This window comes from Oncorhynchus clarkii, chromosome 25 (genome assembly GCF_045791955.1).
Source record: "Oncorhynchus clarkii lewisi isolate Uvic-CL-2024 chromosome 25, UVic_Ocla_1.0, whole genome shotgun sequence".
In the NCBI taxonomy this organism is placed as follows: Eukaryota; Metazoa; Chordata; class Actinopteri; order Salmoniformes; family Salmonidae; genus Oncorhynchus; species Oncorhynchus clarkii.
This window is the reverse complement of record NC_092171.1, coordinates 18035374-18055395: the sequence shown is the minus strand read 5'-3', so window position 1 is coordinate 18055395 and position 20022 is coordinate 18035374. Positions and strand designations below refer to the sequence as shown.

Here is a 20022-nt window from a genome sequence, read left to right as displayed (position 1 = left end):
GATCATCTTAGGGTGCCGTATCCAACATTCCTTGTGTATCTTTGTATTTAGTGTGGTCTTTCTGCTCAGAGCCAGAGAGAGAGACAGCCAGAGCTGCACTGCAGTGTGTCTACAGGGACACTAAACCTCTCCACCTATTCCTGTCCAGATGGTGGCAGCGTGGCCCTCTAAATGCTTTTTAACACTGCTGCATGTGTCCTCAGCTCAGAACATGCTGCCTGTGTCGCCACAGCTAGAGTACATGTGGACAAACTAGTCTCAAAGCTCAGTAAATGTTTCATATTTGAGAGATGCAAGGTTGTAAGAGTGCTGTTGTTCTGTACTCTGTGCAAATTGTTTCCATGTTTCTTGTGCATTGAGAATACACAGTAATCAACTGTAGTGTTGGGTTGACAATGTCAGGATTCTTAAGGGGAAAGCATTTAACCCAACCCCTCTGAATCAGAGGTGCAGGGTGCTGCCTTAATGACGTCCACGTCTTGGTCTCGTCTACTTTGAGTTGTCATAGTAACACTCTCCTTATGTTCACCACCACCCTGCTAACAAGATGCCAAATACAGCTGAAATTAGAGTAGATGATCTGTAGTTGATAATTACACTGGAATACAGCTGGTGCAGGGGAGAATGCTGCATTTGCTGCAGCTGGGCCTGGAGTGGGTTTGACTGTGCATTTGGACTCATCCCAAACAGCCCCAGAAATACCCGGCTGGTGTTGAGCTCTGCAGTGTGCTGGTGCATTATCTTAATGAAAAGTGATTTATCAAATCAATCGCTCCCTGCCAAAGACTTTTCCTTTCCGTCTCTGCTGTGTGGAGCCGCAGTGCTGTCTGTCTAATAATGACTTATTCGTTAAATACTGAGGCTGAATACAAATCTACAGATGCATGTCTGTGTGTGTTCTTACAACTGCATTGAAACCATTTGTCTCCGACCTAAACTGGGGCTGAGGAGACTTAGGATAGACAGTATTTGAGGTATTGTACTGGGTGACTGCTGCAGTTTAGGAGATTATAGTGTGGCTACAGTAGCTCAAGGGTGTGATGACACTACACTGAGATGTGATATTTGAGCATCTAATGCAACAGGAGGTGAGATGCCTCTCAGTTCAATCTCATTTTTTTATCCACACAACAGGTTGAGGCGATAGCAGTGTGACCCTCCTGGGAGGTGTATTACAGCATGAGAAAATCCTAAATGGAGGTCGCTGAGCACGAAGTTCAGTGTGAGCTGCTCTGCTGTTTCTCTTTCTCCTCTACCGCTCTTTATTTATCTTGCATGAGTGCTTCTCCCAAGGGGAAGAGTGCAGTCATATTGTCACTGTGTCTGAGAGTACCACGTGTGCGCATGGGAGTATTTTTAGTGAGATGGACTGTTGTGTTATGTTCATTTTTTTTTGGGGGGGGGGGGGGGGGGTGCACTAAACTAGCCTACCATTGACATTATTTGTGCTCGTAGGCTGGAGGGGGGATGGACTATGGATGAGGTTGCCTCTGAGCTCTGAATCACAAAGCTCATATGGAAGTGGACAAACTGAATCCATCCTCCCTATGGAACGTTAACCTCTACTCACATTAGCCCTGTTCTAGCTACTCTGTTCCACCATAGCTTGGCTAGAACATAGCCTACTCCAGTCAGATTCAGTCAGGCTTAGTCTCTCTCTGAGGGGGCTAGATGTCGACTCCTCTGTTCTCCAATCCATAGCAACGTCACCCTCCAACACAGAATCGATGTGTTACAGTGAGTGAACAGAAACACACAAGCTGTCGGCCTGGTTTCTTTAGCCAATTGTTTTAGAGAGAGTAGTGTCATTCCCTAGGATGGACAATGCATCTACTCATACGCATAAATCCATATTGGATATAGTGGTATTTGTTTATCAGATCAGTGCATGTTTGGCGGTCCTCAAGCTGAAGCGAGGCTAGCTAAGGACAGTGTATACATAGGCATCTGTACCCTGCAGCAGAGTGGCTTTTCTCTGTGACTTTTAGAAGGTGTCGATGCCTGCTTTCCTCCTCCACCCACCTGATCCATCCAGGATACATAATGGCTCTGTTGCTTTGTAAAATCCCCCCTAACGGATGGTGTGTTTCAGTCTATCTTAATATACCTGTTATTACACTTTACAATTCATAACAATTCATTATTGTGTGTGTGTGTGTGCCTGTGTGTGTTTGTGTGTGTAGAGGAGGCCGACATCTGGATGCTGGACGGTGATGATGCCATCTCCCAGACCCAGATCTCCCTGAACCCCGCCTCCCGTCCTGACCACCTGGACATCCTCAGGATCACGCCCCCAGAAGATGACATCATCGGAGATACCCCCTACTATCCTGGACTGGAGTGCACGGTGAGAGAAGCAATACATCATACTTACATGTATGTCATGAATCATGTGACCTGACCAGGAAAAAACTGGCCAAATTGCAAATAGGGCCTAGAGTATTCCCTGGTCAGGTCACATGGTCAGGAACAACTCTGGTCAGGTCACATGGTCAGGAACAAATCTGGGCCCTATTTGATACTCTATGAAGGCTACTACACATTAACAGTAGTTATCATTACGTGTCCACTCTCAGAGCAGTGTAGCATGACATTGCTGTTACCTCATGGCTCCAAGCCAGCGTGTACTCCACACTACTGAAGAAATGGCGCCGGAAGAAATGGCAGCAGTTTTACGGGCGCCCAACCAATTGTGTTATTATGTGGGGTTTTTGTGTTATTTGTAACTTATTTTGCACATAATGTTTCTGCCACCGTATTTTACGGCAAAAAAAGAGCTTCTGGATATTAGGACAGCGATCACTCACCTCGGATTAGACAAAGATTTATTCTACAACAAGACGACGCAGAAGACCTTCTCCAAACATCCCACAGGACCGACATCCCCTTTATTTGCAAGAGGAAGCGACGCAGGTGCAGAGGACAAAGAGCCGGATGCCTGGTCAGACCCCGGCGAAGGCGACTGGGAAAGCTGCCGTTACCGTCAATACTACTCGCCAACGTGCAATTATTGGACAATAAATTAGACGAGGTACGATCACGAATATCCTACCAACGGGATATCAAAAACTGTAATATCCTATATTTCAAGGAATCGTGGCTGAATGACGACATGGATATTCAGCTAGCAGAATATACGCTGCACTGGCAAGATAGAACAGCACACTGTCGGCCTGGTTTCTTTAGCCAACTCTTTAGCCAATCGTAAGACGACGACGCGGGGGGGGGTCTGTGCATATTTGTAAACAACTGCTGGTGCACGAAATCTAAGGATGTCTCTAGATTTGCTCACCTGAAGTAGAGTATATTGTGATAAATTGCAGGCCACACTACTTGCCTAGAGAGTTTTCAGCTATACTTTTCGTGGCTGTTTATTTACCTCCACAGACTTGCTGGGACTAAGACCGCACTCAGTCAGCTGTATAAGGAAATAAGCAAACAGGAAACAGGAAACCACTCCTAATGGCCAGAGACTTTAATGCAGGGAAACTTAAATCAGTTCTACCAAATCTCTATCAACATGTTAAATGTGCAGAGGGAAAAAATTCTAGATCACCTGTACTCCACACACAAAGACGCGTACAAAGCTCTCCCTCGCCCTCCATTTGGTAAATCCGACCACAACTCTATCCTCCTGATTCCTGTTTATAAGAAAAATTAAAGCAGGAAGCACCAGTGACTCGGTCTATAAAAAAAGTGGTCAGATGAAGCATATGCTAAACTACAGGACTGTTTTGCTATCACAGATTGGAACATGTTCCGGGATTCTTCCGATGGCATTGAGGAGTACACAACATCAGTCACTGGCTTTATCAATAAGTGCATGGAGGACATTGTCCCCACAGTGACTGTACGTACATACCCCAACCAGAAGCCATGGATTACAGGCAACATTCGGACTGAGATACAGGGTAGAGCTGCCGCATTCAAGGTGCGGGACTCAAAACCGGAAGCTTACAAGAAATCCTGATATGCCCTGCGACGAACCATCAAAGTAACAAAGCGTCAATACAGGGCTAAGATTGAATCATACTACACCGGCTCCGACGCTCGTCTTATGTGGCAGGGCTTGCAAACTATTACAGACTACAAAGGGAAGCACAGCTGCGAGCTGCCCAGTGACACAAGACTACCAGATGAGCTAAATCACTTCTATGCTCGCTTCGAGGCAAGCAACACTGAGGCATGCATGAGAGCATCAGCTGTTCCGGATGACTGTGTGATCACGCTCTCCATAGCTTATGTGAGTAAGACCTTTAAACAAGTCAACATACACAAGACTTCGGGGCCAGATGGATTACCAGGACGTGTGCTCCGGGCATGTGCTGACCAACTGGCAGGTGTCTTCACTGACATTTTCAACATGTCCCTGATTGAGTCTGTAATACCAACATGTTTCAAGCAGAACACCATAGTCACTGTGCCCAAGAACACAAAGGCAACCTGCCTAAATGACTACAGACCCGTAGCACTCACGTCCGTAGCCATGAAGTGCTTTGAAAGGTTGGTCATAGCTCACATCAACACCATTACCCCAGAAACCCTAGACCCACTCCAATTTGCACATCTCCCAAACAGATCCACAGATGATGCAATCTCTATTGCACTCCACACTGCCCTTTCCCACCTGGACAAAAGGAACACTTATGTGAGAATGCTATTCATTGACTACAGTTCAGCGTTCAACACCATAGTACCCTCAAAGCTCACCACTAAGCTAAGGATCCTGGGACTAAACACCTCCCTCTGCAACTGAATCCTGGACTTCCTGACGGGCCGCCCCCAGGTGGTGAGGGTAGGTAGCAACACATCTGCCACGCTGATCCTCAACACTGGAGCTCCACGGGGGTGCATGCTCAGTCCCCTCCTGTACTCCAACACCATCATTAAGTTTGCAGACGATACAACAGTGGTAGGCCTGAATACAAACATCGACGAGACAGCCTATAGGGAAGAGGTCAGAGACCTGGCCGTGTGGTGCCGTAATAACAACCTATCCCTCAATGTAACCAAGACGAATGAGATGATTGTGGACTACAGGAAAAGGAGGACCGAGCACGTCCCCATTCTCATCGTCGGGGCTGTAGTGGAGCAGGTTGAGAGCTTCAAGTTCCTCGGTGTCCACATCAACAACAAACTAGAATGATCCAAACACACCAAGACAGTCGTGAAGAGGGCACGACAAAGCCTATTCCACGACAAAGCCTATTCCCCTTTAGGAAACTAAAGGTTATACAGCTGCAACATCGAGAACATCCTGACTGGTTGCATCAATGCCTGGTACGGCAACTACTCGGCCTCTAACCGCACGGCACTACAGAGAGTCGTGCGTATGGCCCAGTACATCCAGGACCTCTACACCAGGTGGTGTGAGAGGAAGGCCCAAAAATTTTCAAAGACCCCAGCCACCCCAGTCATAGACTGTTCTCTCTACTACCGCATGGCAAGCGGTACCGGAGTGCCACGTCTAGGACAAAAAAGCTTCTCAACAGTTTTTACCCCCAAGCCATAAGACTCCTGAACAGGTAATGAAATGGCCACCCGGACTATTAGCACTGTGTGCCACCCCCCAACCGCTCCCAAACCCTCTTTTTACGCTGCTGCTACTCTCTGTTTATCACTTTAACTATACATTCATGTACATACTACCTCAATTGGGCCGACCAACCAGTGCTCCCGTACATTGGCTAACCGGGCTATCTGCATTGCGTCCCTCCACCCGCCACCCACCACCCGCCAACCCCTCTTTTACACAACTGCTACTCTCTGTTCATCATATATGCATAGTCACTTTAAAATATCTACATGTACATGCTACCTCAATCAGCCTGACTAACCGGTGTCTGTATGTAGCCTCGCTACTTTTATAGCCTCGTTACTGTATATAGTCTGTCTTTTTACTGTTGTTTTATTTCTTTACTTACCTATTGTTCACCTATCACCTCTTTTGCACTATTGCTTAGAGCCTGTAAGTAAACATTTCACTGTAAGGTTGTATTCGGCACACGTAACAAATACACTTTGATTTGATTTGACTTGCTTAACCACCTGAATTCCTCCAGTTGCATTAACATTATGAGATCTGGGATGTGGTGCTGTGTACCGTGTAACGTGGCGGTTCCCAGAGCCCAGGACCTACTGTAGCCACTCTGCTAACACCTTCACATTCCACCATTTCTACACTCTTTGAAAAAAGGTTCTAAAATGGTTCTTCAGCTGTCCTCAAAAGAGAACCCTTTAAAGAACCCTATTTGGTTCCAGGTAAAACCCTCTTTGGTTCCATGTACAGTCATGGACACAAGTTTTGAGAATGACACAAATATTAATTTTCACAAAGTCTGCCTCAGTTTGTATGTACTCCAGAATGTTATGAAGAATGATCAGATGAATTGCAATTAATTGCCATGAAAATGAACTGAATGAGACTGATATTCTGCAAAAGATACAAGGATTGGACTGCTGAGGACTGGGCTAGAGTCATTTTCTCTGATGAAACACCTTTCCGATTGTTTGTGGCATCCGGAAAAAAGCTTGTCCAGAGAAGACAAGGTGAGCGCTACCATCAGTCCTGTGTCATGCCAACAGTAAAGCATCCTGAGACCATTCATGTGTGGGGTTGCTTCTCAGTCAAGGGAGTGGGCTCACTCACAATTTTGTCTAAGAACACAGCCATGAATAAAGAATGGTACCAACACATCCTCCGAGAGCAACTTCCCCCAACCATCCAGGAACAGTTTGGTGACGAACAATGCCTTTTCCAGCATGATGGAGCAACATGCCATATGGCAAAAGTGATAACTAAGTGGCTCGGGGAGCAAAACATCAATATTTTGGGTCCATGGCCAGGAAACTCCCCAGACCATAATCCCACTGAGAATTTGTGGTCAATCCTCAAGAGGCGGGTGGACAAACAAAAACCCACAAATTCTGACAAACTCCAAGCATTGATTATGCAAGAATGGGCTGCCATCAATCAGGATGTGGCCCAGAAGTTAATTGACAGCATGCCAGGGCGTATTGCAGAGGTCTTGAAAAAGAAGGGTCAACACTGCAAATATTGACTCTTTGCATCAACGTCATGTAATTGTCAATAATAGCCTTTGACACTTATGAAATGCTTGTAATTATACTTCAGTATTCCATAGTAACATTTGACAAAAATATCTAAAGATACTGAAACAGCTAACTTTGTGGAAATTAATATTTGTGTCATTCTCAAAACTTTTGGCCACGACTGTAGAGCCCTCTGTGGTAATCAAATCAAATCAAATCAAATGTATTTATATAGCCCTTCTTACATCAGCTGATATCTCAAAGTGCTATACAGAAACCCAGCCTCAAACCCCAAACAGCAAGCAATGCAGGTGTAGAAGCACGGTAAGGGTTCTACATGGAAGCCAAAATAGTTCTACCTGGAAACAAAAGGGTTCTACCTGGAAACAAAAAGGGTTCTACCTGTACACAAAAGGGTTCTACCTGGAAACAAAAGGGTTCATTAATGAGTTATCCTATGGGGGCAGCCCTAGATAGCACATGCTTTCTAAGGGTGTAGTGCCCAGTTGTCAAGTCACTGTAAACCATATTAGAGCGGATTGATTGTGTCATGCACAGTATTTAGCTCCCTTTCTCTTAGTGAGTAGAGCTAAGAAGCTCAACTATGTGTTTGCTACAGGCCAGGGCACCTGACTTGTGTGGGTCTGCCAAACACGCTAACACACATATAAAACCTACTGTTGGTACAGTGTGTCTCAAAGTATTTTCACTCTGTACTGAAACCAAATATATGGATTCTTCAGAGCTTGCCAAACATCTCTACAGCTGAGCGAGAGATCCCACAAACAAAGTCTTCATATTTAATCTACCCAAACACCAGCTGTTTGTCACAGGCAGGGTAGTATTGTCACGTTTCAATGTTTTAGCTAGGATGGTACATCTACTGTTAACATGGTGACCCAGTATCTAGTCATCAAATTAAACTAGATTGATTTACCACCACCTCTCACCTGCCAGCACATCTATTATTTTGGGTAAAGTGTCAAGAGAAGGTCATATAAATTATAACAACTAATCAATTACTGTGCCTGTCTGTCAAGATTCCATCATGCTGTTTGACTAAGCTAAGCAACAGTAGATTGTTTTGTGTGGTTGTCAGACAGAGTAGCATAGCTGTGTTATCAACAGCCACTCCTCGATCTCTGTTGCAGCCATCATATCATAACAAAAGTAATCCCTGTTGTGTTTTTCCTCTAGTGGTAGACTGTCTCAGCATAAAGATACCGACAATCTGTGGTGTGGCCTAAGCTGTCATTGTAGTCATGGACTCCATTGGGGTGACTTGTTTTTCAAGTCATTGTGATCAGTGTGGGATTTGTGGGGACCCTCCTCTAACTGTCTGTCATTGTGACTCAGCTCCTCTCAGCCCACAGTACAGCGTAAATCCAGCTGAGACCTGGCTATGCGGTTAGCTGATATATTTACACTGAGTAAATTAAAAGCCAATGCTATTACATAATGGGCCATGGCTCAGGGCGCCTCGCTCCAGGCTTGACTGAGAGCCTCTGACTGACAATCTGTGGATTTATTTTAATTCCAGTTAGAGACATTATGTTTAAATACAATAGTATTTTCTAATACATTATACATATGATCATTTAATATCTAATAGATTATTAATAATTACAGGTATGTATTATTAATGTCAAACATTTTGTCTTTGAACTCAAACCTCATGTCTGGTTTGGTATGGGGCTCTAAATCACCTTGACAACAATTTGTCATTCTTAATCTGTGTCTGGAGGAATGCAGTAGGAGTGAACTTTGGCTGCTAAGGCCAAATATGGCCTTACTAGGGCTTTGAGTTCCGTCTGAAAGCTCAATGAACAAGTAGCCCTAATTTCACTAAGTACTTTTCAGGCCTATGTGCTCTGTTTTGTGCTAAGATCTGTCAAGTGCACATTGTGTTCATATAAAGGGGGCATGGTACTTGAAAGATTTTTGAACCCATCGTATTTGAAGCAGCAGGCTTTGTAGACTACAGACAGAGTACAATGTTACTTGTCTGTGTAAACTTACTATAAACTCACTGTACTAGAAAACGAATGTGTGTATATGTATGTGTTCAGTTTATGATTTAGTGTGAAGACAACCTTAATCTTTTCTAATGACATTCACACTCTGAGATGAGGGAATCAAAACCTATTTTCCTCTCAGCAAACTGTAGCAGTGTTAGCCCCTTGGCGTTAGCGGGGCTACTGACGACACAAGATTGCAGTGCTGGAGTGCTGGTCAGGGCTGGGCAGCAGCAGCAGCAGTTCCAGACTGACTAATCACCACAGCTGAAGCTCTGTGCATTAATAGTATAGAGAGCACTGTCAGCTGTAACACTGGGCTGGACCTCCTCCACCGTCCACCTAACCAACCAGGAGATTAGCTAGCTAACTAGCTAGCAGCCCCACTCTTTTTAAAATACACTAAGAAAGGATAGTGCTAAGCAACAGAGAGCTCCAGCTACCTGTCACTGACATTTTGCGGAAGTAAGATGGACTAATCAGACACCTGTTCTGCTTGCCGCCACAGATCCCTCCGAGGCAGGGCAGGGGAGGGAGGGGGGAGGCGGAGCCAGACCGGGTAGACCAGTGAGGCACATTTTCAAGGCACATTTTCAACCATTTCCAACCTGGAGGCTTTTCTCATGAACACAGAGCTCTCCTGTACACATACAGACACAGGGAAAGAGGGGAAAGAACCACGCCAGGAGGGCAACTCAGACAGTTGCTCTGAATCAGGTCTCTCTACCTACACATAGAGCGGAAATGGAAGCTTCCAGACCACCCTGAAATAACTTTTAAAACGGGTTCTAATGTTTTACTGAGAAACTGAAAATGAGTTGCTCCTGGATTCCCAGGGAGATTATTCCAGGACATGCTTCCTGCCTCTGAACAGTTTGACTTGACTTGGAAAGTCATTGGAATTTCACTCGGCTTTACATCACTGGAAGTGACATTTAACGTACAGTGTAGTCGAGGCTGTTTGTGATTGGAGATAGTGATCTATATGCAACACAGCAGGGTCTTGTGTTGCCATACAGGATTACAGGATAGCAGGGGTTATACCTGGAGCCCTCCTGGAGAGGTTAAGAAGAGCTAGGGGATTTGTCCTCACAAAGGCCTTTTGTTCACTGAAACCAGGTGAAGTGGAACACAAATTGGCAGGTCGAGGTTCCTCTTGGTGTAGAGATGAGCCTTTTGTGACACCCTGAATGGACACATTGTGCTTGGGTAGCCTCTACCTGCTGGCTAGGAGTTCACTGGTCTAAGTACATGCTACATGACAGTTAAGGGGTCTGTGAAAATGGACAGTGTAAGTAATAGCTCTAACGGTCAGGGGAAGCAGCAATCCAGTTCGTTCCGCAGTAAGATCTCCACTATGTTTACACGTGGGGACAAGCCTGAGCCTCAGAGGCTGGCGGGAGAGACTGCGGTGCTGACGGCTTTCAGGACCCTGTCTGATGAAGATAACTATCTCACAGGGGTTCATGATCAAAGTGCTCTGGATGTTATCAGTGACGACAGACTTCGAGTGGGGGGAGATGTGAGGGGTAGGCGTGAGGTTCTTCTTAATGGAGAGGTCACCTTCCTTGATACGGAGGACAGGATGGAATCATGGGAGAATGAGTCCAGTAAGAAGAGTAGCTCGGTGACCATGGCCGACCCAGATCTGGTCCAGGTCACTAGGGTGGAGATCTGCAGCGACACAGTAATAGAAGATGAGGAGGGGATCAGCAGCCTCAGCCAATTAGACAAGCATGACACCCCTGGAATGTCCCTCCCACCTGACGATGACCAGTGGACAGTGAACGATAATAACATTGGTCAGCTGCCACCCGCTGGCCCAGTGAGAGGTGCCATTGATACAGACTTAGATCTGCCTGTGTTCAAGCCAGAAAGTCTTGTGGAAAGATCCCTCAAAGACACCTCTGTTCTGTTCTCTGGAAGGATTATGGGCAGATCTGACAGTGGGACAGATCTTGGTCTCTTCTCCTCTGTCTCCAAACCACAAGTGCCTGGAGACGGCTGCAGCACGTACCTATCCACTGATCCCAGGCCTGTGGAGGTGGGTGTGGATGCAGCAGCCATGGGTGCAGAGGGGTCCAGCCATCATCACCACAAAGTAGCCAAAGGCTTCAGCATCAGCCAGGAGGTATTGGGCCTTACTGACGTGTGTGCTGGAAACCCTGCAGTGGCTTCACCTCTTAACCTGTCTTTGACCTCAGAACCCCAGACATCGGAGGCAGCAGCAGACAACACTGCCTTTCCGTCAGGACAGCCAGCGGACCAAGATACTGGACAGAGGAAGGAAATATTGTCGGAAAACACTGGAACTGAGGAGCATAGAGAGCATGCTCCATGCTTCGACTCCCCTTCCGCCCTCTCTGATTCCAGGCCACCTGAAGCAGCAGAGCCATCTTCCCCCTGCCTGGAGGAGCAGCCTGACTCGCATGTCCCTGGAAAGTCCCCAGTTGACAGCCAGCCAAGTGCCATTCCTGTCTCTGTCTCGCCCAGGGACCAAGGCGACATGCCTGCCACTAGGAGGCCCGATACAGACCCGGCCTCCACCACATTGTCTCCCGCCAGGGGCATAGCCTCCTGCCAGGCCCCCTCCTTCGAAATTCCTGCCCTGTTCAGCAGGCTGCGGGTTCTGAAGAAGGGGGCTGTGGGGGAGGAGAGGGAGACCGTGTCTGAGATCAAACAGAGAGACACTGACCTGGCCCTGCTGAGCCTGAAGAAGAGCATCAACAAAATCAAGAACCTCCCTGAGCAGATCACCTCCAGTAGCAGCACCCCCAAGAAACGTCCCGAGCCCAAACCTGTGTCTGAGACCAAGAGTAATCTCTTAGGGCAGATCAGCCAGCTACTCAACCTAGACGGGACCAAGGCCGAGGACAAGCCAGACCCAGACAGGGACCCGGAGAGGAGGGAGGAGGGGGTGACAGACAAGGGTCCAGAGCACATCCCCATCACCCCACCAGCAGACAGCAGGAAAGCTTCACACACAACACTTGACACCTTCAAGAGGTCCAAACCTGCTAAAAAGGATACAGAAGAGCCTGAGGATTTAGAGGCTGTCAGGGAAAATAACAGAAGTGAAAAGGAGCTGCTGAAATCCATCTGTGAGAGAACCTCCAAGTCTCCTAGCAGCAGTGAGCAAAAAGGTCCAGCAGAGTCTAACGTATGTACTGTTTGTGTCTAACTCAACGCTGTATTCCGTATGTATGTTGTATTTTAGAGATCGCTATTCATCTTCTTTTTTTTCTCAGATCACCAAGGTTTTGACATTTATGAATGTAAAGCGATGTTGTGTTTTCTTGGGCATATGCAATGCAGACAGGACTAAACCAATATGTTTGTAACTTTAAAGTGATATTATCTCATAGGGTATTAACTTTGGGGATAGTCTTGATTTGAGATGGTCTCATGTCTTATCACGTGTTGACTTCTCAGTCAGATTGGGCACCGACTGTACTGTAAGCCTTGGAGAGTGTGTACAGTTTCTATGTATGTTCTGTGTTAACTGAGGTATCATCTGCTGTCTTTCCTCCCAGTCTGAGGTCACCTCCCCTGCAGACAGTGAGGACCGGACCCCGGGGCGGCTCCAAGCCATCTGGCCCCCGCCCAAGCCCAAGGATGAGGAGGAGAAGGTGGGGCTCAGGTACACCGAGGCAGGTAAGGACCTGTGCCATCCTGGAACTTTCCACTTACTCTACACCTCTTCTGCAATATCATACAATCTCTTGTTGAGAAACACCTATATGCTGTTATCTGCCTTAGCTACGTTTCACAAGATAAGATAATCTACTGATCATGAGTGCCTCCACCCTGTTTTATCCAGGGCAGGTGCTCTCCTTACTTAACCTGACTGGTGAATCTAATTGAGAGGTGATACAAACAAGTAGGGCAGCCCTGCTGGTGTCTGTACAGCCAGCTAAGCCCAGTTACAGGGTGTAAGAAAACCCTTTAAATCCTTTTAAAGCAGGAACTCACTGTAACCTTTCCTCCACGGTAATGCTGCTTGCTGTATGTTGAGATGACTGCTAGCATCACAGGGTATAGTGGAGCTTTGGGAGGTAGTTTGGAGATAAGCTGGGGCTGGGGAGCCTGCCACTCTCTCAGCCTGGCTATGCTTTCTCTGTCTCTCCCTCTCTCCCTCTCTCTCTCTCTCTCTCTCTCTCTCTCTCTCTCTCTCTCTCTCTCTCTCTCTCTCTCTCTCTCTCTCTCTCTCTCTCTCTCTCTCACACTGTCTCTCTCTCTCACACTCTCTCTCTGTCTCTCTCTCTGTCTCTCTCTCTCTCGCTGAGGAAGAATACTCACACAAATAGGGTAAAGGCACACATGACTCTAAACAGGCTGATCCAACTACGTTACAGGGAGATGCTCATTTCTCTTAATGTCTTAGATGCAGAGACATTGTGCAGCCTAGAACCTGCTGTACTGTAGCAGAGACATTATGTGGCAGGTATATCAGGCCATCTCACTGCTCATGGAGTTTGGAAGGCTGAGCAAAGGTCCAAGCTGATAGGTAGCTAGATAAAAACAACAAAGAGCATGTTTATGTGTGTGTGCACAACCATTTACTGTAGACACACACCCATGCTGTTCCACACAGCACACACACCATTTACCATGAGCCGTAAGCCTACCATTGACTCTTGTGCTTTTACTCTATCAGAATACTAGCCTTGAAACTGCATAATTATTGGTTTGTTCTCACAAATTGCTTGAATACTTTAACCACCAGACATTATACTGTAATATCCCCTTTACAGCAGATTGTTTAGTTCTAATAGCTTTACCGCTGAGGTATCTAACTTGTTCATACTTTCAGAAGCTATTTATGAGGTTCACTGCAGAATTAGCTGACAAAAACATATTTTTATGTGGTTGTCGAATGTCGAAGATATTCTTATTCTCACATACTCTGGCCATATATACGTGATATTACTGTAGTTTACTGTGAGATGATGAGGCAAAGTAAATAAAGCAGTCTTTGAAAATGCAGTATCCTTTACAGTAACAGGAAGGACATTGAAAACAGATTGGTTTAGTTTCCTAAATAAGCTATTTTAATGGCATACAGTGCATTCAGAAAGTATTCAGACCCCTTGACTTTTTCCACATTTTGTTAAGTTACAGCCTTATTCTAAAATATATTAAATAGTTTTTTCCCATCATCAATCTACACACGATACCCCATAATGACAAAGCAAAAACAGGTTTGTAGAATTATTTTCAAATCTATTAAAACTAAAAAACTGAAATATCACATTTACATAAGTATTCAGACCCTTTACTCAGTACTTTGTTGAAGCACCTTTGGCAGTGATTACAGCCTTGAGTCTTCTTGGGTATGACGCTACAAGCTTGGTACACCTGTATTTGGGGACTTTCTCCCATTCTTCTCTGCAGATCCTGTCAAGCTCTGTCAGGTTGGATGGGGAGCGTCACTGCACAGCTATTGTCAGGTCTCTCCAGAGATGTTCAATTGGGTTCAAATCCGGGCTCTGGCTGTTCCACTCAAGGACATTCAGAGACTTGTCCCGAAGCCACTCCTGCGTTGTCCTGGCTGTGTGCTTAGTGTCATTGTCCTATTGGAAGGTGAACCTTTGCTTCAGTCTGAGATCCTGAGCGCTCACATTGTCATGTGTTCTAGCTATAGTAAGTGGATGTCTTTTTTCCCTTCCAGAGCACCAGGCTGCCCTCTTGCAGCTGAAGAGAGAATGCAAAGAGGAGTTGGAGAAATTACATGTAAGTTATCCTCTTTGTTTTAAACAGTTCACTACATATCATTCTTACTGATTTCAGTGCTGGGGTTTGTTTCAACCAAATGCAGTTGCCTCACCATGTCCTACTGTCCGCATGTAATAACAAAGTAACTAATACTTAATGAACCCAGGACACTGCAGTTTTCTTCAGTGACACTAGATGTCACCAATCAGCCACAGAAGCAAAGCCAACTATTGTCTTTAGTGACTGGACTTTCCAGGCTTGATGTCTGAGAATGTCTCAATGGCCCAAAGTGTGGTTACACACCTCTCTTCACCACCATAGGAAATGGACAGCCTTGCATTTCTATTGAAATATATTATTGGCCTTAAATGGGTCTGGTGTCTCCTTTGACTCCTTCAAATGGTCATTTCAACCAAAGCATCTCATGAATTGGCTCACACTTTTGTGGCATAACACTGTTGTCAGGCACAAGGTTTTATATTGACAGCACAACAATGATATAAATGTGTTTGAATGATAGTCCTCAAATACAGTAGGACTCATCCTGTCTTAAATGTGACATCCCAGTCACATTTGATATGAGGTCATCATTGAGAGAGGAAGCTGTGATGTCATGATGTGTTCCAGATGTGAAGCTCCTGGCAGTTCCTCATATGACATAAGATCACAGTTTACAACATGGATGCACCCAGAGATCTCATTTACTGACCTGTCTCTTTCCAATGGGAAATGTCTCCATTATTTCTTGTAAGATCTAGTTTATAGTTCACCCTCTAAACTCAGCAGATTCCGCTCTGTTGCTGAAGCACCATAATGCATTGTTTGTTCAACTGAGCCACCAGTGCCAAGGTGATGCAATTGAAAGCAGTATTTGAAATAGTTTCTCACAGGTCTCAGAGGAGTAGTCACATTTATTTGTTATGTTTCCTCTGTGTTCCAAGAACAGCCTGAGATGAGTAAGAGGATCATAGAGCAGACTGTTAACCAAATTTATGGAACAATTTCTCTGAACAACAACCTTACCTGAGCAAATTGTCTCTGGAAAGTGTGTCTGAAAATGACTATTATTAAAGCAGTGCTGATTCAGCAGTTATAGATGACTTCCTCTGCGTGTAGAGGTCTTCCTCTGCGTGTAGAGGTCTTCCTCTGCGTGTTATCCTGCCATCTATCTCTAATCCCTTGCATCAAGCCATCATATTGACACTCATAAACATGTAGTTAAACCATGAGAAAGGATAGGAACGTGCCTAATTCATTTTCCTTGCTGACCCCCATGCTAACAAGAAACATGTGTCGGATACATTGCAAAATGGTTTCCTTTTCACTTTTCCTCAAGTTTGGCTGGATGATGTTGATGTTTGAAACTTCCAATAAACATCCAGCTTATTAGCTCTTCATTATGTTGTCAGTTTTTGTACTTTTCTGTTGGGGATGAAAGATTGGAATGAAAATGAGTGGGCATGATGTTATAAATCACTTAATTTAATTAAATGAAGGTAACGATGGCCATTTTCAATCACATGCTCTCATTGAGTCACCCAGGGGTCTTTGTGGAGCCCAACATTATGTGATTCTGTTTCATATGGCTGAGTGGGATGTTTCTGATTTATCTCTGTGCTCCTGCTCCACACAGACGGACTTTGAGCTCCAAATCTTCCAGGTGCGTGGGGAGCATGCTGTGTCAGTGTCCCGGCTGGAGGGAGTCATCAGCAAGATGCATACAGACCGTTACCAGGCCTTTAGCCAGGGTCTTGAGAGGGACAAGCTCCGCGAGACCTGTGTGTCCACTGAGGACGACCTGCCCCCCAAAACTTTCCGTAACGTCTGCATCCAGACAGACAGGGAGACCTTCCTCAGGACCCCCGAGGGTGAGGCCAGCCGGTCTGGTCTCAGCCCCAGCCAGAACGTGCCTAAGAAACTCAACCTGGACTCCATCAACCTGAGTCTGCATGGAGGACTGCCTGGCCCACCTCCTCCTCCTCTTCCTCCTCCTCCCCCTCCTCCTCCCCTCCCTGGCCAAATAGGACTGCTTCCACCTCCTCCTCCCCCGTTATCTGGCAAGATGGGTCCACCGCCTCCACCCCCCCTCCCAGGTTTTGGTCCCCCACCTCCCCCTCCCCTTGGGTTACCTGGAGCTGGCCCTCCTCCTCCTCCCCCTCCTCCTGGGTGCGGCCCACCTCCTCCTCCTGGGGGAGGATTTGGGTTTGGGTTCGGCCAGGCAGCAGAGAAGGCCCCAAGGAAGCCTGCGTTGGAACCGGCCACTCCCATGAAGCCTCTATACTGGACCAGGATACAGATCCAGGACAATAAGTACCTACTTCTTCTATAGCCCATTCACAAGATTTATTATCACTTCTGTCTCCCTCTCCTCACTATGGCACTTCCATCAGGTACACAGACACTCTAATACAGTAAAACATCAGGCTGGATTGACCGCCCCTACACTAGTACCCTGGATGAGGACAGGAGCCCAAGTGAGATGTTTCATCACATTTCTAGTGGCTGTGGCCTTGTATTTCTATGACTGGATTGGTAGAGGAAGTTGACTTGTGGTTCACACTCTCTGGTCCTGGCTAATGGGGGAGGGTTGAGTGGGCCACAGCGGGTACATGCCTGCTATAAAGTTTACAGTTGAACAGCATTAAACAGGACTATTAACTGTAACACGTTTCTGGATAGACATTATGAGGATAAATACAGTACACTTTCGAAAAGGCCAGGTCAATGAACAAATGTCAAAATACACACAATTTCACTGTATATACAGAGCAGGCTTCATGAGGAAGCTGTAATAGGGAAGACATAGTTAACTGTGCTTTACAGAGATGACATGTCAATACATGCATGGTCCAGTCAATTATACATGCTGTCTGCTGTGGAAGGCTTTGTAGATGTAGATGACTTTACGTAGATGTATTTTCCCAACATTTTTCAACATTGATTCACTGCAGTTTGCTGGAGTCAGTCAGAGCCCATTACGTGGAGTTATTTGAATTGGTCCCTGTGAAGGCAGTATGAAATTAAAGGGAAGATTTTTGGGAGTATCATTATGTTCTTGGATAAAGCCTCTTGGCTGTCCCAGACAGATACTTTCACCACCGCTGTGGGTAGCCAATAGCAAATTGGGCCCAAATGGACACACTCGACTCTAATTGAGTCTCTGTCTATGTGTTTGATTGCTGTGGTATTTCAGCTATGACCAGCTGGCCAACATTTTTAAATCAATCGTATTTGTCACATGCGCCGAATACAACAGTTGAAAGTATTACAGTGAAATACTTACTTACAAGTCCTTAACCAACAATGCAGTTTTAAGAAAAATACCCCCCTCCTAAAAAAGAAATAAAAGTAACAAATAATTAAAGAGCAGCAGTAAATAACAATAGCAAGGCTAAATACAGGGGGTTCCGGTACAGAGTCAATGTGCGGGGGCACCGGTTAGTTGAGGTAATATGTACATGTAGGTAGAGTTATTAAAGTGACTATGCATAGTGTAGATAATAACAGAAAGTAGCAGCAGCGTGAAAGGGGGGGGACAATATAGCAAGGCTAAAGACAGGGGGTTCCGGTACAGAGTCAATGTGCGGGGGCACCGGTTAGTCGAGGTAATATGTACATGTATGTAGAGTTATTAAAGTGACCATGCATAGTGTAGATAATAACAGAAAGTAGCAGCAGCGTGAAAGGAGGGGGGGGACAATGCAAATAGTCTGGGTAGCCATTTGATTAGATGTTCAGGAGTCTTATGGCTTGTGGGTAGAAGGTGTTTAGAAGCCTCTTGGACCTAGACTTGGCACTCCGGTACCGCTTGCCACACTTGAGAATAGTCCAGGGTGGCTGGAGTCTTTAACAATTGCCCCGGCCGGCCAACCCCTGACCTCATGACTTGACAGTAGAGAGAAACTCATGAACACAAACACAGATAAGACATATCCAGGTTGTATCTCATCCGGCCGTGATTGGGAGTCCAATATGGCGGCGCACAATTGGCCCAGCGTCGTTCGGGTTTGGCCGGGGTAGGCCATCATTGCAAATAATATTTTTTTCTTATCTGACTTAAATAAAGGTTAAATAAAATATATATATTTTTAATATCTACAGTCCATACAGTATGGATACAGTACATCTACAGAGGCAGTAGGCCTATTACATTTTACAAAGGGATCCCTTATAGAAAGTTGCTAAATCATGCAACATTACATATTACTATCAGTAGATAAACTCTAATTGAAAAGTTAACATGACCTGTGTTATACGTACAGTAAGTCTGCCTCACATAGCTGGGTCCTGATGAACCTCTCTCAGTGAACCTGTTGCCTGTGAGGCTGTCTGACCTTGCCTATATACAGACTGAGTTATGGTGGACTTCATCTTCCCCTCCCTGTGTTATCAGAGACGGCCGGATCACTTATCAAACAGAGCCTGAGGCTGCCACACTGTCTAACCCAGGGGATAATTATCTTCTATGATTTAAAAGAGGAATGGAAAGTAAAGGTGGCAGAGCAAGGCTGAACTCTGGGAGGCTTCTGTACAAAGAGAGACATCATCAGACTCCTTCTCTGTTTGCTTTCAGCGTTACCCAGCAACAGAGGAAACAGAATACGTCCTGTCTTCCTTGTAGTTTATTTGAAATGCCCCTTTAGTGCTGGAACCTCACATCTCAAACCCAGTGACACTTGAATCATACGATTTTCAGAAGCCTCAGTCATAAATGTGACTTTTTATTAAAAAGCGGAAATTGAAGTCGGTTTTCTTTGCATTCTGCAAATTCTCACTCCAGCAAACTTCTGCCCTGAATCAAAATATGGAAGTAAACACTGCACAGCCCAAGTAAACATCAAATAAACAGCTTCACACATTGTTTATCTCTGGCACAGGACAATTTGTGCTGAGAAGTCCACTAGCTATTCCACTTTTCCCAAGAAGTAAAATCAAATCAAATGAAATTGTATTAGTCACATGCAACCTTACAGTGAAATGCTTACTTACGAGGCTCTAACCAACAATGCAGTTTAAAAAAATACGGATAAGAATAAGAAATATAAGTATCAAGTAATTAAAGAGCAGCAGTAAAATAAAAGACTATATACAGGGGGGTACCGGTACAGAGTCAATGTGCATGGGCACCGGTGAGTTTTTAGGTTAATATGTACATGTAGGTAGAGTTATTAAAATGACTATGCATAGATGATAACAACAGAGAGAAGCAGCGGTGTAACAGGAGGGGGACATTGCAAAT

At 45.4% G+C, this 20022-nt stretch overlaps 1 protein-coding gene across 1 annotated transcript in view; it reads left to right on the top strand.

Moving 5' to 3' along the window:
* Nucleotides 1-20022, top strand: part of LOC139384061 (formin-like) — a 117274-nt gene that overhangs the window by 18159 nt on the left and 79093 nt on the right. Inside the window, exons 3-6 of the mRNA XM_071128698.1 lie at nt 2184-2347; nt 12602-12722; nt 14740-14801; nt 16417-17093. Coding sequence (XP_070984799.1) covers nt 2184-2347; nt 12602-12722; nt 14740-14801; nt 16417-17093 — 1024 coding nt within the window. The remainder of the gene's footprint in view (nt 1-2183; nt 2348-12601; nt 12723-14739; nt 14802-16416; nt 17094-20022) is intronic.